This window comes from Phoca vitulina, unplaced genomic scaffold (genome assembly GCF_004348235.1).
Source record: "Phoca vitulina isolate PV1807 unplaced genomic scaffold, GSC_HSeal_1.0 scaffold60, whole genome shotgun sequence".
Classification (NCBI taxonomy): domain Eukaryota; kingdom Metazoa; phylum Chordata; class Mammalia; order Carnivora; family Phocidae; genus Phoca; species Phoca vitulina.
The window spans coordinates 6917699-6945148 of NW_022589763.1; the positions used below are offsets into that span (position 1 = coordinate 6917699).

The 27450-nt window shown below is 52.6% G+C and overlaps 1 protein-coding gene across 3 annotated transcripts in view; it reads left to right on the forward strand.

Moving 5' to 3' along the window:
* Positions 1-27450, forward strand: part of WWC3 (WWC family member 3) — a 114506-nt gene that overhangs the window by 81381 nt on the left and 5675 nt on the right. For 2 of the 3 annotated variants that reach the window (XM_032391100.1, XM_032391101.1), the window contains 12 exons: positions 4190-4432; positions 7155-7244; positions 8427-8992; positions 14260-14380; positions 15159-15233; positions 15686-15772; positions 16800-16992; positions 18136-18303; positions 18653-18804; positions 19653-19818; positions 23827-23991; positions 26458-26550. In XM_032391100.1, the coding sequence (XP_032246991.1) occupies positions 4190-4432; positions 7155-7244; positions 8427-8992; positions 14260-14380; positions 15159-15233; positions 15686-15772; positions 16800-16992; positions 18136-18303; positions 18653-18804; positions 19653-19818; positions 23827-23991; positions 26458-26550 (2119 nt within the window). The remainder of the gene's footprint in view (positions 1-4189; positions 4433-7154; positions 7245-8426; positions 8993-14259; positions 14381-15158; positions 15234-15685; positions 15773-16799; positions 16993-18135; positions 18304-18652; positions 18805-19652; positions 19819-23826; positions 23992-26457; positions 26551-27450) is intronic. The other variant, XM_032391099.1, reaches the window with a different exon arrangement.

The following is a 27450-nucleotide window of genomic DNA, read 5'->3' on the forward strand; positions in this document are numbered from 1 at the left end:
GTCCCCGGGTCCCCGGGCCAGGTTGTTATCATGCTGATTTGCTTTTTTTCCATTTAAAGAACTCTTACTCTGATCTCTCTCTTTTTTTTCTTTTTTTCTGCTAAAATATCTTTCTCTTACAAAATAATGATGATAGTTGATGTTAGTAGGTTTTTTCAAACTCTCTACTTGGAAAAATAAAAAGTTGGCAGCCCTACAGCAGCCCCTCCCCCTTCCTTAAGTGGCACGGGCCATGGGGAGTGTGACATAGATGGCACTCACTGGGGCTAAAGGAGGAGCATGGCCCCGAAGAGGGAGTTCTCAGAGGCGCCCTTCGTGGCCGAGGATCATTTAGAAGGTGGACCTTGAGTCTTGATAATGAGTTTCTGTTCTCATTGGACTTTAAGCTGCTTTAAAATGTCTGTGAAGTGGGGCCCCTGGGTGGCTCAGCTGGTTAAGCGTCTGCCTTCGGCTCAGGTCATGACCCCAGGCTCCTGGGATCGAGCCCCGCAATGGGCTCCCTGCTCTGCGGGAAACCTGCTTCTCCCTCTCCCACTCCCCCTGCTTGTGTTCCCTCTCTCGCTGGGTCTCTCTCTGTCAAATAAATAAATAAAATCTTTTTAAAAAATTAAAAAATAAAGTAAAAAAATAAAAATGACCTTGGGGAAGTTTCTTTTTTGCCAACTTTAATCATGACCTTACTTTGCTTTCATGTATTTAATTTCACTGAAACTATATTTCAGGGGGAAAAAAAGCGCCTTTCTGGAGATTGTTTTTCTCATATTGCTCAGAATTGGAATGATGGTACTCGCAGCAGTGGGGTCCCAGCCTCCGGGTCAGCCGCATGGCGTGGCTGTGGGGGAGGGGGCACTGTAACTCTACATTTGAGTTTAGCCTTAGGCACAAAGTCTGTCTTCTCCGCTGAACCTAACACACGAAGCATCCTCCTTGCAGACGGCTTGTTTCTAGGCCAGCAGCGCAGTAAACAAGGCGTACTGCGTCACAGGCAAAGCCGTCTTGTCTGTCCCTTGGTGAATGCACAAGAAATCACTGGAGGAATCCTTCTAGAGATTTTGGCCTCCAGTGCAGACAGACAAGACATATGTGCCTCACTCTCAACCTGGCTGAGAGCAGGCCCCAAATGTCGGCATCTGGAATGTGGATATAGGGAAAGAAATGGCCCTTGGCACTATATATCCATATTCTTCTGGACTCATAGACAGCTCTAAGACGACCATGCAGTCATTTACATCCTTGTGAAATTCAATTATGTGAAAAAGCACGATTCTTCAGCGTAGAAACGCTGGCCTCGTGTTCAGCTTTTCCAGAGGGGCCGCACGACGTCAGCTTTATCCCGATCTTGTCTGTGCTGCAGGGGCTGTCCCTTGCCGTGTCGCGTGTCTGTGCATATTTGTCCTGTAAGCAGAGTCACAGTACTGTGTGTCACTTGGGCCGCTGTACTCTTACGCCTTCGGTGGACAGACCTTTTGAAGTTGGCCCTTTGCCTCTCTTCCCGCCTATAATTCTTTTCTTCCCTCGTTCTGCTTTCTGGTAGTGGATATTACTTGAGATTTGCCTGGGAAGCATAGGATTATCTAGTGTTGGATCTTCTGCCCCCCTCAGCAACTTGAATGCTCGTAGAGTTTCAGCTGACCAGCGCCTGGCCAACTCAGATGGAATCTTGATCACCTCCCATGTACACCTCAGAAAACTCAGAGGGAGTGCTTTTAAAAATGTGGGTGCTGGTAGTATATGAAAGAGAATTAGTGTATGTTACAAAGTAATACCGCTACGGCGAACTTCAGCTGGGTTCAGAGAGGCTTTCCTGCGGGTTGATCAGATAAATGTAATGAAAAATTATGAGGACACGATGCATTTGCTCAATGTTGTTCGCCTCTTTCATATTTATTTCTTACTTTTGACTTGTCTTGATCTCCGGTAGAGCGTTCCAGAAATTTCATTGGGTATAATGTCTGATTTGGCACTAACTTATTTATGGGCCGACTTGGAGTGTATTTTCCTTGGGCTTCGGTTATATGACTGCCATAAATTTTCATTACACTAATTAGGCATAGATGGATGCTCAAGCCCCGTTGGAGTCGTAGTCCTGGTCGTACTCTGCCAGGAGTATTTTTCAGTGACATGATTTGGCACCATTTTCCAACACATTTTCAGGAAATTAGTTTTAAGTTGGAAAAGAACTTGCCTAATAAAGCTACTGACATTCAACTATTTTCTTTACCTTCTTGGGGAATTGGACTTGAGCAAAATGTGCACATTTAAACTATAACTTATATACTTTTTTTTTAAGATTTTATTTATTTATTTGAGAGAGGGAGAGAGAGAGCACAAACAGGGACGAGGGGCAGAGGGAGAGGGAGAAGCAGACTCCCTGCTGAATGGGGAGCCCAACGCGGGGCTCAGTCCCACGATCCCGAGATCATGACCTGAGCCAAAGGCAGACGCTTAACCGACTGAGCCACCCAGGCGTCCCTACACTTTTTTTTTTTTTTTTTAACTGTTGGGTTTTTTTATTGGTTTGGTACTTGAAGAAGGCGTCTTACCCAGCCCTCCAGCCAGGCTGACTAGTCCCCATGCTCATGTCTAGCTCAAGAGGAGCCTGACCCGGTGCGGGGCTAGCCAACAGTCTCTAACATGTGGGCCAACACCAGCTGATTGGCAGTATCTGCAGGGAACACAGCGTTGAGGATTCTGAGGTCTGGACCTAGTGGGCAGGATGCCAGCTTTGATTAGTTTGTGTGTCCTGGGCAGGGGACAGGGTGGTGTCAGGAGCGCTCCTGCCGTTCCTGTTTTAGTGAGGATCATCACACTGGAGCCTAATGCAGGCCCCTAAGAGCTCCACGGCCAATTAGGATCCCCCAGACCAGGCCAGGCTGCCTGAAAGCAGAGGGTTTTCAAACTGAAGTGAGCATCAGAAGTACCTGGAGGACTTGTTAAAACGCAGGTCGCCCAACCCCGTCCCCAGCGTGTCGCATTCAGCAGCTCTGGGGTGGCACCCGAGGTTTCCATTTGTAACAAAGCTCCTGGTGATGCGGAGGCTGCGTGCCGGTCACGGACCCCACTTTGAGAATCGCTGCCTTGGAGGATGCAGGGCAATGTGCCCCTCCGCTTCCCTGTCTTCACAGCTCTCTGTGACCTCAGAGGAGTCTCTGCATTTTGTTTTGGGGGCACGTGTGCCAACATCTGTCCTCCACAGCGCTGGGTTCAGGGCGAGTCTGGCGTCACTCGTTTTCTGTCTGAAAACAGCCCTCCTAGTTAGCCACACTTGAACTTGAAGGGCTGAAATCGTTCTGCTCCGCCTGTGAAAGGCTGCTCTGCAAATACAAGCCACATCCGTCTCATTTAATCTGCATTAAAGGGCACAAAGCGATGCAGTCTGTGCCAAACACGTGGAAGTGTAGGCACGTGGAAGGTGACAGCAGCGTCCATACTTCTCCCCCCGGAGGGTGGTCGTGCCGATACGTTTGGTGAGGCTGACTGGTTTGCACCCCCCTGCCCCCCCTGTGGCCGCGCTTAGCTCCCGTGTATCTGCTGGCGTGCTTGTTCACAGTTTCACGCGTCCAGCTTTTGCTGAGTGTCTGCTCTCTGCAAGGCATTTTGAATGTCACTTATGCTCCAGGTCCCTGGTGCTGGAGAGAGCAAACAGAGCTGGAAGACGTGGATCGCCAGGCTTTGGGGGGGGTTTCTGTTCAGAAGCCCCGTGATGGGTGCAATTCTCTCCTGTCATTTTGTCCGCGTGGTGTTGGCAGTTAGGTACGGCAGAGCAGGCAGGAAGCCAGAAGCTTCTCTCGTGTATCCAGCACTGTGTTTAGCCGCTGCTGATGGGGGATGGGGAGAGAGGAGCTGGTTCCGTCCTGCTCTGGGACAGTGCCGTGGAGGAAAGCACGAATCTGTAACAGCACAGTGCAGGGGGCGTGGAGGATGCCAGCCTTCCTGTCCGTCCTTTGAAGCAAGAATGCCATGCTTACTGCCATCCCAAATCTAGGCCAGGGGAGGTTATGTAGAGGACCTCCACATTCTTTTTATGACCCCTCTTTCCAGGTGCTTTGTTTTTGTCATTTAAGGTTCACTTGGTGCAATAATTTCAGTATTCACTTAGAAGAGTGAGTTTCTAGAATCCGTGCGATGGTGTGGAGAATGGGTGGTGATATTTTGACTTCACGGATTTTTCTGGGCCCGTCTCTTGCAGAGTGTCGACGATTCAGCAGCAGCTGGCCCAGCTTGATAACGAGTCGTGGCCGGGCCTGGCCGAGGCCGACAGGGACCGGCTGCAGCTCCTCAAGGAGAAGGAAGCCCTGCTTCAAGAGCTGCAGCTCATCATTCAGCAGAGAAGGCCGGTGGAAGACGTGGCCCGGCTGGAGGAGGAAAGGAGGCGCCTGGAGGAGGAGATCCAGCGAGCCCGGGCCACGTCCGTGCAGGGCGCCACGGAAAGGTGGGCTGGCTTCCGCGGGTTCAGGAGCAGGCAGGGCTCAGCTCCGGGGGGAGAACCACCTGGAAAAGCTAACTCGGAGAACTTGCACGTGACTCGAGGTTGGTCCTGGTCATGGTTACGCAGGGCATCGGCCGCCTGGTGTGTTTCCTGGCCGAGTGGAGGGAAGGCAGAAGGTGGAGGGAGCGTGTGCCTTCCCTTCTGTGGGAGGTGCCGCTCTGCCCAGGGCTCCCGGGGTTCCTGTGCCCTGTTCAGAAGCAGGACGGGATGGAGAAGGGGAGGGAGTGAGGGAAGCTGGGAGCCCCTTGCTTAGCACCACCCCCCCAGCATCGGGGTGCTTGCCCCTTGTCTGCAGGACGGCAGCCCGCACAGGCGTGGGGCGGCCGGCAGGAGGGTGGGAGGCGGGTGCCGGCACGGAGGGGGAGCCCCGGTGCTGGCACGGCGGGCGATGCGGCAAGCCCTACCCCTTCCTCTCATCGGTGACTTTGACCCCCCCCCCCCCCCCCCGGGCGCCCCCGGGGGGGGGCCCCCCGGCGGCGGCCCGGGGGGGGGCCCCCCCCCCCCCCCCCCCCCCCCCCCGGGGCCTTTCCCCCCCCCCCCCCGCCCCGGGAGAGGCTCTGTGGGAGCACGAAGCCGGCGGCCTGGCGTGCGTCCGCCCCCAGAGGCGCCCCTCCGCGCTCTGTCCCGCGTCTCCGCTGGCCTCGGGGGCTTGAGGCCAGCCCGGCAGCCCGAATCCCTGTTGCTCGGCCTCCGTTGGCCACGTGCGGTCACGGGCCGCGTCGGAGGCTGGGTCTGCGTTCCCCGTGTCACGGCTGTCAGGAGAGTGTGGCTGTCAGCTGAGCTTTGGAGAGCCCCCCCCCCGTGTGATAATCTGCTGGACCTTAGGCCTGTCATTTAACCACGTGGGAGCTTACCCAGCGACGTACCGCTGGGGGGTCAGTGCTTGGATAGTCATGCTTAATAGCTAGAGGTCTGTGTGGTGACTTGAGCGGCTCGTGTCAGCGCTGGCCGGAAGCAGTGGCATTGGGAGAGCCCAGCTCGGAGGAGTAGCTGGAGTGAACTTTAGTTTGCTCGGGATGATCGCGTGCCCTGTCACGTGACTCAGAATAAACGTGGAGTTGATCCTGAGTCTGGAAAGGGACCACGAACTGAAGTTTTCGTCTGTGCTCTTGTGCTTCTGCTCTTCCCTTGGTATTCTGTTGTATATGTTCTGGGTAGGAGGGCCTGGGAGTTCGTTGGGTTGGTTGTCTCTTAGGGGGATGGACTCTGTCCCATGAATGCCCCCTGCTTCTCAGGACCCCACACCCATGCACCCTTGATTGTTTTTGCCCTTGCCTCGTGGAAATCCCAGCACATGTGAGTGCTGGGGTCCCAGGGTACAAATCCATGGAACCCCATGGAGCTGGTATGACCCTCGATGCCCGGGTTCAGGGACTGGGTCAGCCAAGCTCGTCCAGCTGATGGAGTCTCTTGTGGGACCAGCCCAGGAGCTGAGTCCTGGGATGCAGAGCCCTCCACCGGGACTGAATTGGCCCACGTGTGTCTCCTGAATCTGTCGCTAAACGGCCTTGGGCAGGGAGGGCTGTCCCCTGGTGCTGACAAGCACTTTCATGCTGGCCACTTCTGCAAACGGTCTCTGTCTACAACCCGTGCTGCCCGGTGAGGCAGGGGCGCCAAGTGCCCCCCAGGGCTCCTGCAGCCGGGGTGTTCTGGGCCTGGCGGAGGCAGGCCTGTTTCTCTGTGCACCTCCCTTCATCGGATGCATGCTTGAATTAGAAGCATGGGCCCCCGACGTGGGCAGCTTTCCCTGGGAGCAGGCTGAGGGACGTTAGAGAGACCCGGTGTCGAGATGGAACAAAGCGACCGAGGGTGGCGTCTTGGGGCTGAGATGGGCCCGCTGCTTGGCCAGTCTTTGCCTGCCTCGGCCCCAGTGCCCTCTTCGCCAGGTAGGAGCTTTGTGCGGGGGTAGTGAGTGTCACTGGGGATTGGCACGGTGTCAAGCCTTTCCCCCGTCAGAGGACAGAGTGACTGTTTTAAGGGTGCCTACTTGGTCACGTGTTAAATGCCATCGTTTGATTTATAAACAAGGACTGTTTTGTTCTGAGGCAAACACATTCATTCATTCATTCATTCAGGAAGTGTTGAGTGCCTGTACGTGTAGGGCTCCATTCGAGGCAGGGGACTTAGTGCAGTGGACAAAGTTCATTTCAGAAATCCTAAAGTCGAAGAAAGTGGAAAGAGAAAAAATGCCCTCCAACTCTGTGACAGTTGCTGTTTTGTTTTATTTGTGTCTAATCTTAATTCTATGGATTTTAGGATCCATGCATTTTTGCCCGGAGCAGGGCTTAAGCGAGGGATTCTGATTTGTTCTAAGGAATTCCAGCAGACTACCGCGTGCTCTGCATTTGAGGCCATCTTCTAGTCTAGCCTCTCATCCTTCCTGTCTGTTCATGCACCTGCCCACCCACCCTCCCATCCGTTCGCCCACCCACCCATCTGTGGAGCGTCTACGGTGTATCAGGCACTGTTCAGGGGGCTGGGGGGACAGTGTCAAGCAAGAGAAAAACAGTCTCTGTTATCTTGGTGTTTGTGACCTACATGTGTTTTCTAGAATTGAGTCATTCAAACCTAAATCACTTGGGGAAATTTACAGTTGAATTTCTTGTTGGGAATATAAACTCATTCTCTTTGAAATCCACCAATGGACAATTTTTCTTACCTACAGGATTCTACTTCAAGAAAAAAGAAATTGTCTACTTATGCAGCTGGAAGAAGCTACCCGCCTAACGTCCTATCTCCAGTCCCAGTTAAAAAGGTAGGTAACTGGGTGCCTGGGTGGCTCAGTCGTTAAGCGTCTGCCTTCGGCTCAGGTCATGATCCCAGGGTCCTGGGATCGAGCCCCGCATTGGGCTCCCTGCTCAGCGGGAAGCCTGCTTCTCCCTCTCCCACTCCCCCTGCTTGTGTTCCCCCTCTTTCTGTGTCTCTCTCTGTCAAATAAATAAATAAAATCTTAAAAAAAAAAGGGTAGGTAACTTTATTTTTATTTTTATTTTTGGGGGGTTGGGGGCAGAGTGAGAGAGAGAATGTGAAGCAGGCTCCACGAGATCATGACCTGAGCCGAAATTAGGAGTCAGGTGCTTAATTGACTGAACCACCCAGGCACCCCTAAAAAGGCAGGTAACTTTAAAAGAGAAAGCTATACCTAATTATCATGTTACAGTGGCATGTCCATGAGCTTCATCATTCCCTTTAGCTTGTTTTTCTCCTACCAGAATTTAGAACAGGAAGTGGTTGTAAACACAGAGTGGGAAAGCGGCTACATTGTATTTTTAAGAGGAGCTGCTAATGTATGATTCAGGGAATGTGAGGAGAACCAAGCTTGGCTGCAGAATAGCGAGTCTGAAGTCAAATACGTCTAATAATTTTATAATTTACAGCTTCTGAAGTGTATATATCCATCTCCCTGTGCACATGGATAGTTTTATTTTGTTTTTTTAAAAAATGATACGAATATTTTTAAAGTAAGAATTGGATGCTCAGTAATAGCTTCATTTTCAAATACTTAGTATATTGTGAGGCGTAATATTAACGGCTTTCTATGTATTTTCTCAGTTATTCCTCCTAAAAATGCCACGAGGTAGGAATGATTATCTCCCAGCCCCCAGTGAGAAAGTGGGGGGTCCCGAAAGGGCAAATTGCTTGACCCGGTGGGCTCAGCTAGCCTGCGTTTGAGCTGGAACTTGAAGTCAGGCGTGAGTCTCTGATGTTACCTGTCGCTCTCTACTGACATTCAAAAGAAACAAAGGAAGTACTAGCGAAGGTGCCTTATAAATGCTTGTGAGTGGTTAAAGACATGCTCTGGTTAATGGGAGGATGGGGCAGGATTTCGTTCCCTCTGGAACAGACCAGATGCTCAGCTTTGCAGTGGAGAACGGTGGGGCTCAAGCACAGGTCTTCGGGCCGCTTTTCTGAGAGCGTGGGGTCTCTCTCGTTTCAGCCTGTCCGCCAGCACCCTGACTGTGTCTTCGGGGAGCAGCCGCGGGTCCCTGGCCTCCAGCCGGGGCTCGCTCGCCTCCAGCCGCGGGTCCTTGAGCTCCGTCAGCTTCACCGACATCTACGGCCTCCCGCAGTACGAGAAACCCGACACCGAGTGTGGCCAGCTTCTGCGCTTCGATCTCATTCCCTTCGACTCCCTGGGACGAGATGCCGCCTTCTTAGATTCCCCGGTCCCCTCGGGCTTCCACAAGCAGAGGCGCTCCCTGGACACGCCGCAGTCCTTGGCATCCCTGTCCTCCCGCTCCTCCCTGTCCTCTCTGTCTCCCCCGAGCTCGCCCTTGGACACGCCCTTCCTCCCGGCCTCGCGCGACTCCCCCTTGGCCCAACTGGGGGACAGTTTCGAGGTGCCCGGCCTGGGCGCCCTCGACAGACTGCGGGCTCAGGCCTGTGCTTTGGGGGACGAAGACTTGCAGGGCACGGCATCCCTTCAGCCGCACGGGTTCCCCGGGGATGGGGAAGGACCTCGCGAGCGAGGACCCCAAGTGACCGCCGCTCCCACGACTGCGAGTAAGTACTGAGGAGTGCTGTGGGTTTTCTCCGTCCCGGGAAAAGAAGGGCTTCGGGTTCGGGGAAGAAATCGCGTGCAGTTGCACTGAAGCCCGCCGCTCTTCAGTTCCATGGCCAGCTGTAGGTTTCAGACTTGGTAGGGTGAGGAGGAGGGCACGCCTGCTGTCTGTGTGCTTTCCTCGTGGGGCCGTGGGGTCTGGGGCCTGGAGAGGTCACGGAGATGGCCAGGTCGTCTTTCCCAGGCGTTCGGCTTGTTTTCAGGACGTGCTTCATCGTTGAAAAGGACGGTAAGCACCACAGTTTCCCGTAGTCAGAGGCTGCCAAGGGGGTCCTGGGGCCTCCGTGAATTCCCGCAGCCCCAGGGTGCGTGTGGCCGAAGAGCGGCACTGGGCTGGGTCTGCCTGTAGCCCCGGTGCACATCTCTCATTCCTTTGTCCCTGTGACTTCGTCTCTTAGCTTTTGTCCTTACAGTTTTCAAAGGTGTAATTTATCAAACATGGGAATGAAAGTGATCGGTGTAATTTCAAAAGACATGCCAGTAAGCATCCGTCATTTCTACCCAACCGATTTCTCTGGTGGTCCTCAAATCGAGCAAGGCGAACTTCACGCATCTGGTCCGTGTTAATTCAGCTTCTCCTTGGTGCCCGGGCCTTTCCGGTGGTAGCCCATGTAGAAAACGGAACTGGTGTTCTAAAGAATATTCCAGCTGATGGCTTACGCACAAAGCAGGGCCTGGGCTCTGACCCTCCTCATCTTGACCCCATGTGCTTTTCTGAGCCAAGCTCCAGCAACTTTAACTCCCTTAGGTTTCCAAGAGGACCAAGAGCAAGGTCTCATTCCTGAAGTTCCTGAACTTTTATTTACACAGCAGAAAGGTTTTAGACATTCCATTTAGGCAAACACTAGATATTTGTGTAGCTTAGTGGATCTTAAGCAGGGGAGATTTTGAACCCTGGAAGGTCCTTGTCGATGGCTGGAGACGGTGTTGGGTTGTCACAAGTGAAGGCCGTGGGAGGGGGTACTGCTGGCATCTGGTGGGTGGAGGCCGGGGATGCGGCTCGCCATCGTGCGGTGCCCGGCACAGCCCCCGCCTCCGGGAACCATCCGGCCAACATGTCAGCGGTGCCGAGGCTGAGAAACCTGGCCACGCACCGGTGAGCGGTTCAGCAGCAGGGGGCAGAAATTAAACGTGAGGACAAAGCCAGGGCGGTGTAGTGGAAACGGCTTCAGACTCGCAGCTTAGAGGCCCAGATCCTGTTTCCTGGCCTGTTGACTGGCTGGCCGTGTGACCTTGAGTGCATCCCCGGACTTGGCCGAGTCTTGGCTTCCCTGCCCGTGAACAAGGCGGTCTTCACTCACCACTGTTCTCTTAGCCTGAGTTTTATGTATATAACCACACTGGTTATTGTAGCTATAATAGAAGAATGGTCTCTGTTAGCACCTACACGCCGGACCAGAGATCTGTGAGGTCGGGAGGCCAGCCCTGTGGCTTTTTGGCATCAGTGATTTTGCTGTCTTCTCTGTGTTTACAAGCACGCCTCTCACATCCCCAGGTATACGGTTTCTGGAGTTCACATATGCAGGTGCCCCTCATTCCCTTTCTTCTTTATAATCACAGGGTCAGTGCTCCATGTTTACTCCTTTAATTCAAAAAAGAAAACACAAAATCGGGACCAAATTGCACATCTGTTGCTTAAGCTGATTGCCCTCAATGCCTCACCTCCCTGCCCGCCTGTCTTTAAAGGCTGAGACACAAGAATATCAGTCTCATTAGGCAGAAAATCCCAAGGCCCAAGAGCCCTTTTGGGCCAGGGGAAAGACAGGATGAGAGGGAGAAGAGCTGACTTAATTTCTGGTCCTGATTTCTTTACTTTTTTCTTCCCACTCTGGCTGACATTATAATGGTTCAGACTCCTTAGGCTGGGAGGTATTTGGTTATGCTACGTTCAGGTACTGCCGCCTCGTGGTCAATTCTTGTATGACAGTGTCAGTAGACTTGGGTCTTTATAAACTCGAAATAATTAACTCAGTGAATGCGCTGGTCCCGGTGGGTGCTCCCAGAAGGCTGGATTGGGTAACCAGCTTCAGGCGTGGACACACAGTGACTTCTTGCCTCTCTTGATGTTTGTGGGAACACTTGAGCCTAGAGTCATCAGGGATCTTTGTACTCCTTATGTTACTCCACCCCTCGTTTACGATGCCTGCCGTCATGTAGTTCCCCCTGACTTTCTAGTTTCCTTAGGAACAGCACAGTCTAAGTTTGACCTCTGGCAAGTTTTAGAAAGATAAAATTGTAGTAAGCTGAAATTCAAAATTGCCCAAACCTACGAAGGAAGCTCTAGGAATAATTTCTTCCATTGTGTTTTAAATCGATCTGTGGAGGCGGAAGGTGGGACAGGGGAGTGGGAAAATAGACTATAATCTTTAATGTTTTTAATATTTTTACTACATTTTTATCTTTCTGGGATTTTAAAAGCCAAATGTGTCAGCACACCCGGCTGGCTCAGTCCGTGGAGCGTGCGACTCTTGATCTCGGGGTTGTGAGTTTGAGCCCCACGTTGGGTGTAGAGAGTACTTAAAAATAAAATCTTTAAAAAAAGCCAAATGTGTCGTGATTTTTGAAATCTTTTCCTATTTTCATTTCCCATTAGTATTTGCTAATCTAAATCTGGGAAAACCTTGATTTAGTTCATCCGTTTATTGACGTTTTTATGATATTCATACTCTGTTTAAAATTGTTGGCTTAAATTCTGCAGTTTTTTCACTTTGTGCTTTTTTTCTTTATCTCCTTTCTCATGCGGCTCGACAGAAACGTTCACTGTAAGTGACTTGGAATCCTTCACCTTGTTGGTCAGGCAGCAGGCACATCTTTGTGTAGTGAATCAGTGTGTTCAGGACGGGAGGGGTGTGGCCAAGAAGGGCATATCGCATAGTTGTACTTTAATGTAGCTCGCTACTTACCATTATTATTATTGTTGTTATTATTATTTCAGCATTAATACTTATGGCCACTAAAGTTGTACAAGAACTTTTCTAAAAGCTGGAAGTACTTATTCCTCTGTATTTTTTCCCAGACTTCAGTGGCTTTTATTATTTTACTATATGCCAACTGGCAGCTTTGCCCAAAATGTGATTTTCATTATATTTTCTTTTCGTCAAGCAGTGCTGATGTCCTTAGGTCTCAGTGTCTGTCTGTCTGTCTTTAATGATGGAAAGATCAGAGATTTTTAAAATGAATGTTTGGAGGACTGTTTATTCCTTCCCTCCCTGGCATTGCCCCCCCCCCCCCCCCCCCGCCCCGCTGTGCTCCATCTCGCCGTCTTGAAGCCCTGGGGCAGATGGCAGGGGGTGCAGCGTGGGATCTGCTGTGCGCTTTTTCTTACCCAGGGCAACTGCTGATCATAGTCCTTCCGACACCTGCTGCCAGGTGCGACTTACTCCGTGAATGCAGTAACTAAGCCTGGGATCACTGAGGATTAATTCCTTCATTTCCTTTTTCTCCTCCGAGACTGCCATTGCAATGAGAGAGAAACGTTGTGAGCGTTGCACCATCGGGTTCACCGGAAGTGCTTGGGATCATTGCTTGGTGGTATTTCCTCGAAGGAATGCAAGGCTGGGCCTAGGAGCCGGGCTGAGGGTCAGGGCTAGGGATGGAGATAGGGAGCGGCTTCGTTGGCCGGAGATCCATGCAACAAACGGCTTCCTTCTGCGATTCTGAGTTGGGGGCTTTGGGTCCTCCCATGTGGCAGGAGTGACAAGAAGTGCTGGACTTCGAGAGCCAGCTTCGGTCCCTGGCCAGGGAGGAGCGTGTAGGTGCCCACGCTTGGCACTGCAGACCTTTGGAAGGACAGCTTTTGTCCGCAGTTGAGATCGTGAGACCAGAGACCACAGCCCCGTCTGTTTGTATGTTGTCTAGCGTGTTTGCATTTAATCGGTGTGTGAATAATGATTTGGTTGAAAAGCGAGCTGGTCATCAGTGGACTGGACATTTCCCTCAACGTAGGGATGCACAGGTGCCTAGAGTTTTGTGGTCGGAGCGTAGATGGCCGAAGAGAAGCACAAAGAGGATGGAGGGACCCGCGCTGTTAACAAAAGGGATCACAATGTCAGAGGAAGGCTCAGTTTGGGGCTCCATGTTTAATTTCTGTCTTCCCCCCGAGTCTGCCTCTCCGGAAGGCGTGGAGACTCCCGCGTGCGCATTCACACCTAGCACAGGAGGACGGTGTGCCTGCTTTTATTGGCTCTGTGAAAAGGAACTTGTGAGGGAAGGAGCAAAGACAGTGGATGAAATGCTAAAAGGAAAAATGTCGACGGCTATTTTCGGCTCTCGATTAAAAGAGCTACAAGGCAAAAATAAGCTGCCTAGTAACGGTAGTTTGCTAACTGCAGGAAAGCAATTTTAGAAACACATCTGGCCCCAGGGCTGCTGGGAGGACACTGCAGGGGGGCTGTTTCCAAAGGCTGAGTCGGGGATCAGCTGTGTCCTCTGACTTGAACGTCACCACGTCTTGTTAGGGTTTATTTGGATAATTAAAAAAAATTTTTTTTTCTGAAAAATATAGAGTATATGTTTATTGTATAAAATATGGGAAATACCAAGCAGCATAAAGAAGGAAATGAAAAATACCCCTACCTACCACTCGCATACGTTTAGGTAACAGATGCTGTCTGCATTTGGGGTAACCTTTCTTTCCCGGTCTTTCAGGGATGATGGTCTTTCCCAAAGTGTGACATGAAGGGGCGTCCCCCCATCATCTTCTGTTCTTTGTGCTCATTAAGGAGGTGAAGAGAGATTTGTGACTGTCCAAAGAGCTTTTATGGGCGCCTGGGTGGCTCAGTCAGTTAAGCATCTGTCTTTGGCTCAGGTCATGATCCCAGGGTCCTGGGATCGAGCCCCATGTGGGGCTCCCTGCTCAGCGGGAAGCCTGCTTCTCCCTCTCACTCCACCTGCCGCTCCCCCTGCTTGTGCTCACTCTCTGTCCAATAAATAAATAAAATCTTTTAAAAAATTTTTTTTAAAGTAAGGAGCTTTTAAAGAAGTAGCCAGAAGTCTATTTCTTCAATTTTTCAATATTAAAAAAAAATTGTGAGTGCAGCATATTGAAACGTACGCATGTATATATGATGTATGTCTATATAATGGCGTGTCTCTGGAGCACTTAGTAACTCTGTATGTGCTGTAACCTAGAGTGTTCATTTCTTGGCATCACGGTCCCCGGCCTCCCATGCTGTCACCTCCTGACCCCAGGTGTGTCTCTTGTTTATAGCAGTGACTCTTCGAGAAGACGGTGCCAAGAGGTTGGAGAGGAGAGCGCGCCGAGTGTCTGCATGCCTGTCGGATTACTCGCTAGCCAGCGATAGCGGGGTATTTGAGCCTCCGACCAAAAGGTTAGAAGCTGATCTTCTCCCTCAGCAGACTTCCCACGGTGTTGCTGTTAAGCACAAAATATATGCGTACTGGGACTTGTGCATATCGAAACTGTGTGTGTCTCCAAGGCTAGAATCTCTTTCTGGCTTCTCTCAACTCTGGTAGGCTGGGCCTTAGCAACCCGCCAAGAAAACTCCTCTGGCTTGTGTGTGGCGTCTGGAGGTTGGCCCTCCTTCCGTGGTTCGAGGATGACTTCCTCCTGTCTGGCCCTGGTCACTTGAAGGCCTAAGCCCATGAGAGCTGGAAAAGGAGAGCCAGTGGTTAAGAGAGACCTGCCTTTCTAGAAAGGGCATTCATTAGAACTGAATGTTCTCCCTCCTTCCCCTCTTTCCTAAGCTAGAGGAATCACTTTGTAACGACAAAACACCTTTTGGGATTCTGGGCTTTATTTCGGTTTGGTAAGTTTGATGTCATTGTTTCCTTTCAAGTGTCTGTCGGACATCTCACTTACTGCAGATGGTTTAAGAGTTAGTTTGGAAGTTTGTCCTGAGCAGCACATGTGGTTTTGAAAGGTATCCCGAGTCATTTTCTCAAAACCAACAGCACTTTGTAGGCAGGTACCCACGGAGGTGTGTCATGGGCCTGCTGTGTCCTGTCAGTCACATGAAGAATTTATTTAAGTCGCAACGTAAGAAAGCTCTTCTCGGTAAGAAGCGCCCCAGCATGAGAGAGCTTCTGCCAACCCGGCAGTCATCGGCTCCCGGGGGACTAACCCCGGTGACTTTCCGGTTTGTTCAGGAGTGAGGATACTGACGAGTCTGCACACGGAGACGCTTGTGGGAATGAAGGGCCCCAGATCCACGTTGGATTTTTGTGAGTACGGGCCACTCCTACCCTGTCGCTCCTAGAGATGATCTGTAGCTCGGCGCCCACCCAGTGACCCACCCTTGCAGGCCGGGAGGGATGCGGGGACCCCCACGGTCTGGGTGGCGCTCCCGGCCTGGACACCCTCTCCCTGCCCGCTTCGGTGGCTCACGTGAGGGGACAGAGGTGGCGGGAAGGAGGGCTGGGGAAGAGCGGCTCCACTGCCATCCCCCAGCACTGAGGGTCACGGCTGGCAGCTGTCCCCTCATGGAGCTGGGCTCCCGGGGCCGTAAGCAGGGGCACGGGACGCCCCGGGCAGTGGCCGCACAGCCGGCCCGGAGTTGCCTCTGTCCGCGGCCGCACGGAGCACACGCAGCTGAGGGCCGCTGCTGGACATCAGTCACTAGGAGGTTCCCGCTGCGGGGGGTGCGCAGCCTACGAGCTTCTCTTTTATTTCCTAGGCTCGACAGCGCCAGCGAGTGTCTTCTTGTGAACGTGCTCCAGCTAAAGAATTTTGCGGGGCTGGTCATGAAGGAAGACTGCAAGATGTAAGCTGGCTTGGCGGCAGCGGTTTGCCTCGGGGACCCGGGGACCACCCCCGGCCAGCGGTGGCAGCTCCTGGGCCGCCTCCACACGGCGCGGCTCGCTCACCTGTTCTGCTCGGCACTTGCGGGAGGGCAAAGCCCGTTTGGGAACCTGAGGTCCAGAGTTCATTCCTAATAAGATACCAGGCGGTATCTGAATAGACAGGATCGGAAGTTTTAAGAAGAGTGGGTGAAGTGGTGGCGCTCCGCTCTGTGATCCTGCGAAGTGAATGGAGAGGCTTCTGGCTGGGACCAGGGGCCCTTGTCTGAGCGAAGGAGAAGGAAAGTCGCGTTGTTGCCATTGGAGGGCGCGACCTCTGTGAGCTCCGTGCCCAAGAGGGCTGCCCAGCGGGTCCCACTCGCCAGGCGACAGAGCATACCAGTCAGGGGCCATTCAAGCCCAAGGGTGCAGTCCCCTTCCATGAGTCTTTACAAACTTGTCCTCTAAAGAGGGCCCTGGCCAAAGGCCTTGGGAACAACCCGGTTGTAAGTGGCTGAGGGCTCACCCTGGGATTTTGCTCACCCTGATGGCGTACTTCGCGGCATTCACCAGTGTTTGAGCTTCTCGTTTGTTCCCTGCTGAGAGTGGACAGGGCAGGAAGCCCAGGCTGGTGTGAATGGTCTTGGAGGCAAGGCAGGCAGAGCTTGAAGAGGGAGCCAAGAGGCCATGGAGAGATCAGTGCAGGTGGCTGCCCAAAAAGCTGGTGAAAGCAGGACCTGTTTGACTCCTTCCAAAGTCATAACTACTGACTTGTAAGCCTTTCTCTTCGTGAGTGTTTTTCCCTCCTGATCTCCAGGGGCACGTAAATGCTTTGGGCTTACTCTTAGTTGAGAAAAGGACCTTTTCCAAAAGACTTTAAGATTCTGCCTGTGGGCATCCGAACAGGGAAACATACACGTGTATACGTGTGTGTGGTTCATGCATTTCTTCGCACAGATCTGTCAGTAAGTGTCACCTCTCTGTTTTTTTCTTCCCTCTTTCTGGTTCCAGACACATCCGCGTCTATTTGCCACCGATCGACTCTGGCACCCCAAACACTTACTGCTCTAAGGCTCTGGAATTCCAGGCCCCCCTGGTATTTAATGAAATTTTCAGAATCCCTGTGCATTCAAGCATGTTGACGTTGAAGTCACTTCAATTATATATATGTTCAGTGAATCAGCAGCTGCAGGAAGAACTGCTGGTATGTCCCTCCTCCTCCCTCCCCCTCTCCCTCCTCCCCCCATTTCCTTTCTGCTCTCCTCCCCCCCTTCCTTTCTTTGTGTTCCCATCAGTCTTTGTCTCTCTCCTGTCCCTTCTCTTCTTGTCTTCCTGCCTTTTTTGTGTGTGTTTCATTCTTTCTTGTCACTCTATCTTTTGTCCTCTCTTTCTTTGTTTTTGTCTTCTTTATCTTTCTGCCTGCCTCTCTCTCTTCTTTGTCTTGATCTCTCCCTCCCCTCATTCCTTCCTGTCTCCCTCCTACCCTCCCTCCCCTCCTGCCTTTTTCCTGTGGTGGGTTGCTTAGAAATTGTCATCATGTGAAGCGATCTTTGTAGCTGGGAGTACAGAAAGGGATTTGTCTTGCCAAGTACACTGTACTTTAAATATATTATCTCAACTAATACTTGCAAGACTTCTGTATTGCCCTATATTGCTTCCAGTTGAGGGAACTAAGTGGGGTTGAGAAATTGGGCAAATAAAAATAGAGGATGGTCAGTTAAATGTGAATTTCAAATAAACTATGGATTCTTTTTTAATGTATGTCCCATGCAATATTTGGGACATACTTAATGCTTTAAAGAAATCCATTGTTTATTTGCAGTTCACATTTACTGGCTGCTCTGTATTTTATCTGGTACTCCTTGAACTAAGACCATGAGCAGCTTGTGTTCAGTGCCCCAACCATGCACTGGCCGGGGCCATGACTTGGAAACCAGGATGGTTTCTTTGTGAGGTTGGAATTTCTCCCCTTGGTCTCACCCCGGCAGTAGAATTAGATGGTGGCGTTCAGCCAGCCCTGTCTTGTTTCAGAAATCCCTGAGCGACTCCACAGCTCATCAGTGGGCAGACCCTGAGCCTGACCTCCCACCCCCACCCCCAGGTTGTCCACTCTCTACCCCTGTCCCCCTCCTGGCACCTCCCCGTGGGGCCAAAGCAGCAGGCCAGGAGCCTCAAGAAGATCCTCTGCTACCACTTTCATTTTACTGCAGTCCTTTGAAGAGCAATGACACATTCTGCCTTTCCGGTTACGACTGAAGGGCGACCTTGATGTTTTACAAGATTCCCCTTGGTTGTTAAGGTGAAATCATTCAGTTCTGCCTTTTTTCCCCGCTAAACACTCGTGCAGGGCATTGCTCAGATCAACCTGGCCGACTGCGACGGGTCCAGCGAGATGCAGCTGCGCTGGTACGCAGTGCAGGTGTTCAGCAGCTGCGGGCCGCCCAGGGCGAGGGACAGCGAGCGGCCGGGGGGTGCCGCCGGGGACCCCGCACAAGCTGCCGCCGCGGGAAAGACGGTACGGGTGCCCGCCTCTGCCGCCGCCGCCGCCCGCTGTCACGGGGCTGCGTCTCTCACGAGCGTCTCCGCACACTTAGTGTGGGAGCGTAGCGGTGCCCGAGGGGCAGGTTCAAGGGGAGGCACGGGAGCGGGAGGCTTCGATGCATATGGCCCTTCGTGACGGTGGCTTTAATGCAGACGAGCTAGTGATGGGGAGCGACACACGGGTGGTTTTAACGTTTGCGCCCTCGGAGCTGCACGAGGTGGCCCGGCCACGTCCTGCTGGCACGCGGCGTGCGCTTCTTGGCCCTGGAGAGCCCGCGGGGGCGGCCAGCCACGGCTCAGGAGCGCCCGTGTCCCCCCCGCAGGACGCGGTGACGGCGCTGCTGGCCCGAACCACAGCCCAGCTGCAGGCCGTGGAGCGCGAGCTGGCCGAGGAGCGGGTGAAGCTGGAGTACACGGAGGACGAGGTCCTGGAGATGGAGCGGAAGGAGGAGCTCGCCGAGGCCGTGTCCGAGAGGTACCCGAGGCGGCCCGTCGGCCAAGCCTGCGCTCGGTAGAGGCCGCCCTGCAGCGGCGGCACAGAGTAGACGGGCGAGCGCCTCGAGGGAACGGGCTGCTGTCTGATCCCTTCTGCAGGCACCATGGCACTGCTCGACTTCCACGTTTTTCCACGAAGAGCGTCCCGTTTCCAAAGCTTCCTGCTGCTTCTGAATAGCTTTGCCTGAATTTACTGCAGGGAGGGAAAGGGCATGGCCGAGGGGTGGAGTATGTATGGTATTCGGGGACTGGCGGGAAGCCGGGCGGGGCTGGGAGCCAGGGCTCGGGATGCTGACCTCTTCAGCAGCTGCGGCTGGCTGGTGGGGACACACAGACCGTCTAACTGAAGGCCCTGTCACGTGGTGTCCCCTAGAAAACAGGCCCTTTGACTTGATGGGAAGAGCGCCCGTGTGCGGTCGTGGGCAGCACGTGGGGCCCGTCGGGTGCGTCCGCGGCCGTGCGTGGCGTGCGGCAGGGCACCCGCTCCCGTGACGCGCACTTTGTTTTTTTCAGTTTTGTAAGGAACAGTGTATTTTATTTTTGTGACACTGTAGTTCTGGCGAGGGGTTTTTACCAAATTCAGTGGAGGGTAGGCAGAACGTTTCATGCACGGGAGGAGGAGGAAAGGGAAGGATCCACAAAATGCAAAACACGACATCCTGGAGAGCTGTTAGCATCGGCTCCACTACACACTAGTGCAGGGCACTGGAGAATTCCTGATACAGAACAGAAGGCAGGGGGGACTGGGGAAGTTGGGGAAGAGAAGAGGCAGGGAAAGAAGGCCACCTGGACACACGTGTTGTGGGTTTTTGCAATGCCTGCCTGTAGGAGTTGGCAAGCCGACTCCGTGGACAGCGGCTGCAGCAGCTGCGCCCAGACCAGCCCCCCACACCCGGAGCCCTGCTGCGTTGGCGTCGACCCCCTCCATGGACACGCATTTGCTGGCCAGGCCGATCCTTACAGCCCCGAGAAACTTCAGCCTCCACCTCTGAAGGTAAGTGGAAACGGTCAGGGGGCTTCTGGGGCCCCCTGATGTTCTGCCGCCCAACCCCGGGCACGGCCCTGGACGGAGGGCGTGCGCACCCCCCACGTGAAACGGGAGGGGGTGGGTGGACGAGATGGACGAGATGAAGCTGACAGGCTCCAGTGTGAGAGTGGAACGGTGTGGCTTACCTGCAAACGCTCCCCGTGGCCGTGACCGTGGCGACTGTGTGGTGGGAAACGGACCGTGCTGTCGGATCGGGGGGCTATAGACAAGGGGGCATTTCACGGAGAGCCGAGGGAAGGAAGGGAAGGGCTGAGTCTGTCAGTGGCTCAGAATGGGCACAGCGGGTAGCACAGACCTGTCTCTGCACTCTCCACTGAGAAGAAAGGGGCGCCTGGGGGGCTCAGATGGTTAAGCGTCTGCCTTCGGCTCAGGTCATGATCCCAGGGTCCTGGGATCGAGCCCCGCATCGGGCTCCTGGCTCAGCAGGGAGCCTGCTTCTCCCTCTCTGTCTGCCTCTCCCCCTGCTCTCATGCTCTCTCTTTCTTTCTGTATCTCTGTGTCTCAAATGAATAAATAAAATTTAAAAAAAAAGAAAAAAGACAGCTACAGCTAGAAAGGGCAGATTGGTACTCCATGTTTCCCGGTGATGGCCCGTTCCCATCTTCAGGGCCCCGTACGGCTCAGGAGGTCTCATGTGTGATCGCTTGGAAGTGTCTCATCTCTTTGCTCCCTTTGCGACATTAGGCGCTACAAAGCGTCCCTTCGCCCCTTCTGTTCACCCAATCTTAGCTGTGCTCACGGCCACATCTTCAGCGAGGAAGTCTTTCATGTTTGCCGTGACAGTCTGATGAAGCCTGTGAGGTTGGGAGACACTGAATCCATGCTCTATGGAAAGTTTTTTCCCAAACTGTTCAACTCCTCGAAACGTTTTATCACCATGGGCCCCACTGTCACCCCAAAGCACAAGTCCCGAGAGACGTGGCGTCAGCTTCCCAAGCTGCACACGTGCGTGCGACCCCTCTAGAGGAGCTGTTCTGTGGCCCAGCCTCCCAGTGGTTGCTGGTGGTCAGCGTTTTAAGACCTTTAAAAGCATGGGCTCAAATGGGGGAGGGGGCTGTGGAAGGTGAGTTTGGTGTGTTGTCATCATCCCCACCCCCACCCCCACCCTCGATTTTAATTTTGAAATACTTCAAATCTACAGACAGGTTGCTAGAGTAATAGAACAAATACCCACATGCCCTTCACCGGAGCTCCCCAGCTGTTCGTTCTTCACCACGTTTGTGTTCTCTCTTTGCGTGCGCACGTGGGTAGGCGCTAGGCCGTGCAGATGCAACAGTGAAGAAAATAAACGGGAAATCCTGCCCTCCAGGAGGAGGCAGGCAACAGCATCACTCAGGAAAACACAGCAGGCTTGAGAAGAGGGGCTGCTGGAGGACTAGATGGTAGGGAAGGTGGGGTTTGCGTTTTTAGAAAGATTTCCTATTTTAGAAGGGGTTTATATTTAGAAATATAGATTTGCACTTATATTTTAGATCGGGATCGTAAAGCGGTGCAGCTTCTATGGATAACAGCATGGAGGTTCCTCAAAAATTTAAAAATAAGGGGCGCCTGGGTGGCTCAGTTGTTAAGCGTCTGCCTTCGGCTCAGGTCATGACCCCAGGGTCCTGGGATCGAGCCCCACATCAGGCTCCCGGCTCGGCGGGAAGCCTACTTCTCCCTTTCCCACTCCCCCTGCTTGTGTTCCCTCTCTCTCTGTGTCTCTCTTTGTCAAATAAATAAATAAAATCTTAAAAAAAAAATTTAAAAATAGAACTCCTGTATGATCCAGCAGTCCCACTCCTGGATATATCCAAAAGAATGGACATCAGGGTCTCCAAGTATTTGCACACCCATGTTCCTAGCAGCATTACTCAGGATAGCCTAGAGATAGAAGCACCCCGAGAGTCCATCTTCGGATGAATGGATAAGGAAAAGGTGGTCTGTCCATACAGTGGAATATCATTCAGCCTTAAAAAGGAAGGAAATCCTCTTACATTCTACAACATAGGCAAACCTTAAAGACGTTGTGCTAAGTGAAATAAGCCAGCCACAGAAGGGCGAATACTGTGTGATTCCACATACAGGAGGTCGCTAGAGTATTCAGATTCATATGGACAGCAAGTACAAAGGTGGTCGGTAGGGGACAGGAGGATGGGGAGTTGTTTAATGGGCTGAGTCAGTTTGGGAAGATGAAAAAGTTCTAGAGCTCTGTTTCCCAACCATGTGAATATATTGAACACTACTGAACTATACACTGAAAAATGGTTAAGGTAAATTTTACGTGTTTTTTACAATGAAAAAGAATGAAAGATCGTGGAAGCCTCACTAAGAAGGCAGTTTTTGAGCAGAAGCCTTAAGGCAGGAGTCTCAGGAGCCTTGTGCGGGGCTGGGGAAGAGCATTCAGATACAGGGAGCTGCGAGTGCAGGCCCGCAGGTGGGGGTGTGGGGGACTGATGAGAGAACAGCAGCGAGACCAGTGTGGGGCAGGGGGCTGTCAGAGCCAATGATAGAGGGAAGGGAAAAGACCGAATCATGTAGGGCCCACTCCAGACTCTCCCTTTTCTCTGAGATGATCGGGAAAGTGGTGGGTGGTTTTGAGCCCAGGGTTGACGTGATCTCACTTAAGTTTTTCCGTGGATTTTTCTTTCCTTCTTTCTTTCTTTTTCTCTCTTTTTTTTTTTTTTTTGAGAGAGTGTGCATGCGAGTGGGTGGGGCGGTGGGGGGAGAGGGTGAGAATAGCCCAAGCAGACTCCACACTGAGTGCAGAGCCCAACGCAGGGCTGGATCTCATGACCCTGAGATCATGACCTGAGCTGAAATCAAGAGTTGGACGCTTAACCAACTGAGCCACCCAGGCGCCCCATGATTTTTCCTTTTCTAAAATAATTTTTTGGCATGAAATTTATAGAAAATGAAGTGAACTTATTTCACAGTGAACAGTTCAGGGGCATTTAGTATGTTTACAATGTGGGCAACCACCACTCTGTCTAGTTCCAAAACATTTCCATCATCCCTAAGTAAAGCCTCGCACCTATGAGACTGTCACTCCCCAAGCCCCTAGCAACCATCGATCTGCTTTCTGCCTAGGAATTTGCCTGTTCTGGGAGCTTCTCTCTGTTTCATGGCTGAGTAGTATTTCCTTGATTGGTATCCCTCCCTTTGTTCATCCATCCATCTACGCATGGACATTCGGACTGTCTTTACCTTTTGGCTACATGAATAATGCTGCTGTGAATGTTTGCGTGCAAGTATTTGTTTGAACACCCGTTTTCAGTTATCTTGAGTGAATGTCTAGGAGTGGAATTGCTGGGTCTAACTTCAGCTTTACCAGGACCTCCCGTGTTGCTGGATTGAGAAGAGACTGAAGGGGGGAAGGAGGTGTGGAATTGGGGAGACCGGCCAGAAGCCTCCTGTGCCAGTTGGGCATGAGATGATGGTGACCCAAAGGGAAGTCTGATGAAAAGTGGTCAAACCATGCGTCCTCATGGGGCACCTGGGTGGCTCAGTTAGTTAAGCATCTGCCTTCGGCTCAGGTCTGGGATCGAGCCCCGCATCAGGCTCCCTGCTCAGCGGGAAGCCTGCTTCTCCCTCTGCTGCTCCCCCTGCTTGTGCTTTCTCTCTCTCTTTCTGTCAAATAAATAAATCTTTAAAAAAAAAACAAAAAAACAAGCTTCATCATAAACCTGGAGCCAGTAGGATTTGGTCTCGGACTAGATACAGTGTGTACGAAAGAGAGCAGAGTCCAGGATGGCACGAAGATTTTTTTTTTTTTTTTTTTGGCACGAACAATTGGAGAGTAGAGATGATTCTTGTAGGAGGAGATGCGTGTGTAGTGGGGAGGAATATCAAAAATCGTTTTGGACATCAGCATGAAATGCCAGTTAGAACTCTGAGTGGAAAAGACCAGGGAGGTTCATGTGAAGCTTATTGCTCATGTTCTAGAAAAAGTCATGGTAATAATGAACTACTCTCTAGGTCGATAAAGAAACCAACACAGAAGATGTCTTCCCAGAAGAAGTAGCGAGTCTTCCGAAGGAGAGGCCCAGCCGCAGGGCTCGCGGGTCGCCTTTCGTTCGGAGTAGCACAATTGTGCGTTCGCAGACCTTCTCCCCTGGGGCACGAAGCCAGTACGTTTGCAGAGTAAGTTGAAATTCCTTTGCCTCTTGACTGGAACGTTTTCTTTTTTCTTTTCTTCTTTTTTTTCCCTTTGTCATGTTTTATTTTTATTGTTCATGCTGGAAGACCTGTATGTTCCCCCAAGTGCCGATAATGCGCAGCCGCACGGGGGGCTGTGCGATCAGTATGGTGGCCCATCTACCCCTCGCCCATGCATAGCTCACTCTGGATTTCTTCAAGATTCTGATACATTTCTCCCCGGATTTTCAGTTTGTATGTGTACCAACTCATGCTCGGGAAGCAGGGCGAATAGGAGTAACAGGTTGGAACAGGGAATATCCTGAATTGGGTGGAGACTGTTAAGTCAGGCCACTGAGTGGTCGGAAGTCCTGAAGTGCAGCTTAGCTGGGTCCCAGGGTGGACGGCAGCCTTGAAGACTCGGGGCACTGAGACAGGGTTCTGATCCCCCAGCCCGTAAATTCTCACCCCGAGGTGATGGCGGGAGACATCGCGTGGTTCTCAGCCTGGGCTGCACCGTGCAGTGAAGTCGTGGAGGCGGGCGCTTCACAGAATGCTGGTGCCCGGGTTCCAGCCCCAAGGTCCACTGCGGCTCAGGGTGGGGCCTGGACAGCAGAGCTTGGGGAAGAGCCCTGATGGTGCTGATGCTGAGAAGCCCGCTGCGGTCCTTGAAGATAGGACGGAGGTTAGAGGTTGGCCAGCAGTGGTGATGTGACAGTGACAGGACGGATTAGGAAAGAGAAGGCAATTGGAGGGGTAAATGGTCACGACACAGTGGCCTGATGGGGCTGTTTGGATCGAGGAGAGCTTTGAGCCTTCCCGCCTCCGAACTGGGCTCGTTGAAGTAAAGCCCCTTCCCTTGACAGGGACTGCCGGGGAGCTGGCTCTGGTTGGGCAAAACCAAAGTTCAGTCATACGAGAGAAACGGGCTCAGACGTGTGCTAGAGACACCGGGAGTATGGCTCAGGGGTCCCCTGGCCCGTGCTCAGGGTCAGGAACTTGCTGGGACCCACAGAACTCGGCAGAGCCATTAGATTCACTGTTGTGGTTTATTACGGTGAAAGGATGTAGACCAAGGTCAGCAGAGAGAGGAGGCACGTCAGGCAGCACTCAGGAGAGACCTGCCGCAGGCCTCCGGGTCTCTTCCAGCGGGATTGTGCGGATGGTCTGGTCACCTGTCACTGCTGGGAGAGGCCGCACGCATGGAGTATTGCCAACCGGGGGTTTTGTGGGAGGTTGGTCACACAGGCAGAGCTGACTGCCTGCATGCCTGACCTTCGTCTCTAGAGGTCAAGCTGATGGCCTAAGGCCCCCACTATAAGTCACATTGTTAGCAGAGACTGTGTGGCCTGGCTCGAGGTCCCCAGGTAAACAGAGACACTGAGGCAGGACATCCCAGGGGGTTACGGATCACTTCCCAGGAGCTGGGCAAGGACCAAACCTTTCTTGGAGCAAGGTTAATCCTTTATCCCACGGCGGGAGTGGGGGGTCCCAAGCTGCCCCGGGGCCATTTGCAAGACCCGCTGCGCGTCTCCCCACAGAAGCCAGGTGTCCCGTCGTGGCTGCCCTGGGTCCCACGGCATCCGGCCCGGGCATCCGCCCCATGAGGCTGCAGCCCCGTGGGGGCTCGTGCTTAACCAGACACCTACCCGGAGGCGCTAGACCCAGGGCTGCCCTCAGGTCCCTTCCCCACTGTGGGCTGTTGCCGACCCACCACCGAGTGGGCTCGGGTCCGCTGGGTGAGAAGGGCGGTGCGCGGCAGGAGGAAGTCCTCTGCGTCCCCAGGGGAAGGTGTCCGGCTCCTGTGCGGGTTCTGGGCCCTGCGTGAGAGCGTGCATGTCCGGGGGACGCCGGGAGAGGCTTCTTCCTTCTTGTCTGTCGGTCACGCCGGAGTGAGGGCGCGTATACGCCGCCGGGCCACGGCCTTTCCGGAGTATTTGGGGTTAGTTGGCGTGGAAAAGAAGGCCACGAAGGCAAGGACTTTGCCTTTCCCACAGATACGCATTGATCCGGAAGCAAGAACCCGCCGCCGAAGGTCTTGGCTCCCGTAAAGAAGGTGTCACTTATTTGTCTTTTTAGCCGCAGACCTTTTCCCGCGACTGGCAGCGTGGCTGTGAGTGCCGCCGGCTCGTCCCCCTACCAGGAGCGGGGTCTCTTTCTGGAAAGTCATTGCTCCCCAGCTCTTGGCAAAGCCAGGAACAGAGCGAACGAGGAGGACGTGTAACGTGAAGGGCGGTGGGGCGTCGGTTCGCTTATTTGGTCCGTTCTGGGTTGTCTTTCGTTTTACTTGGTGCTTGGCGTAGGGGACATTGCGTCCTCACTGAGACCAGAAGGCTTGGGAGACGTGCCAGCTGTCGTCCGTGCGTTCGGGTCCCCGTGAGGAGAAGTGAAGTCACGCAGTTCAGCCACACAGAGAGAATGAAGATTGCACTTCTGAGAAAGTGTTTCTGAACATCATTCTTTTTGGCACAGCTTTATCGTAGTGACAGCGACAGTTCGACGCTGCCCCGGAAGTCCCCGTTTGTCCGAAACACCCTGGAAAGACGGACCCTTCGCTATAAGCAGGTGCGTGCCACGTAAACTAATACGGAGCCTGGACTTAACCCTGGGAGCTATTTTTACAGAACTTAGAAGGTAATATTTTAGGTAACATTAATTTAAAGGTAATATGTTTGCTTTTTAAAAAGGTATTTATTTCCTTATTGAGGTGTAATTCTTAGAAGCCTATATAATGTCAAAATGTTACCACTCTTAATTTCCTAGGATAACATCACGATCTGAGATAATTCATGATCTTTACCTTTTTAAATATAATAAATTAACAAAGAGCCAACCAACCTATACAGAAGACTCTCTTTTGACGAGGGAGTATGTATAGTTGAGAAATTGGTGCTTTTCAGCATAGAGCAGTCTTCTGCAAAGGCCTGTCCTGCTGCTTGCATTTACTTTACCCACCGAGCGTTTCCTCCACGCGGCGTCAGTTCACAGAGTTTTGCTGCTTTCTGTTTGTAAGCGAGTAGTTCCTTGTCTTTTTCAGGCTAAGATTCTTTTAAAGAGATAGTAGTAGATCCAACTGTCTGTGTGGTGCCTGTGTTTAGAGCGCTGTGGACACCACGGACTGGGTCACTGTTGTGGGGACTGCCCTGCGCGCCCCCCCCCCCCCACCTTGTGACGGCAAACGTGTCTCCAGACACTGCCCAGCGCCCCCTGGAGGGCCAGGTCATCCCTGGTTGAGAGCCGCCGAGCTCTGCTATGAATTGAGCAGTGCTTTTAAGTGAACTTGTACTTCTTAAATCATACCATATCTTTGCATTCCAGTTCCGTACGTGGGCAGAATAGTGTCATGTGCGTGTAAAAAGCCTACAGTTATCCAGCCCACTGAGCAACGCTGGTGTGTGTTACAGTAACTGCCTTTCCTGAGGTCGTTTCCCTTTGGATGGGAAATAACTGTTCTCAGCGCCACAC